The sequence below is a fragment of the Eimeria mitis genome, genomic scaffold (genome assembly GCF_000499745.2).
Source record: "Eimeria mitis Houghton genomic scaffold, Emh_scaff4466, whole genome shotgun sequence".
Lineage (NCBI taxonomy): Eukaryota > Apicomplexa > Conoidasida > Eucoccidiorida > Eimeriidae > Eimeria > Eimeria mitis.
In genome coordinates, this window is record NW_013572782.1 from 2,926 (window position 1) to 3,498 (window position 573).

The following is a 573-nucleotide window of genomic DNA, read 5'->3' on the forward strand; positions in this document are numbered from 1 at the left end:
AGTGGATGGGTACGCAGGGGGAACCTGCTGCAGCGGGAACTGCTGCTGCTTGTCCATCAACATTTGCTGCTGCTGGTGCTGCTGCTGCTGCTGCTGCTCCTGAGGCTGCTGGTGCTGCTGCTGCTGTTACTATGTCTGCTGCAGCAGCAGCAGAAAGGCCCTGTCTCTGTCTTTTGGGCTCCACAGAAGCAGCAGCAGCAGCAGCAGCAGCAGCAGCAGCAGCAGCTTCGCCCTGGTTACTTCCGCTGCCACTTAACTCCCTCTTCATCGGGAGTTGCAGCAGCTGCTGCTGCTGCTGTTGTTGCTGCTGCTCATGTTGCTGCTGTTGCTGCTGCTGCTGCTGCTGCTGTGTTTGCTGCAGTTGTAGTTGCTGCTGCACTTGTTTGTCTGTTGTTTTTAATTTCTTTTTTTCTTTTTTATTTAGAGTTTGTATTTCGGGTGTATAGGCAGCTGATACCCTCTCCTCTGTCTGCTGCTGCTGCTGCTGCTGCTGCTGCTGCTGCAGCAGCAGCAGCTGCGCATGCATCTTTTGCTGCTCTGTCTGCTGCAACGCAGCAGCTATGTGCTGCAGCA

The 573-nt window shown here is 54.8% G+C and overlaps 1 protein-coding gene across 1 annotated transcript in view; it reads right to left on the reverse strand.

The window, feature by feature from the left end:
• Positions 1 to 526, reverse strand: part of EMH_0075380 (uncharacterized protein) — a gene marked incomplete at both ends in the record, with an annotated part of 1,264 nt that extends 738 nt beyond the window's left edge. The window contains one exon of the mRNA XM_013499588.1: positions 14 to 526. Within this exon, the coding sequence (XP_013355042.1) occupies positions 14 to 526 (513 nt within the window). The remainder of the gene's footprint in view (positions 1 to 13) is intronic.
• Between the last annotated feature and the right edge of the window lie 47 nt (positions 527 to 573).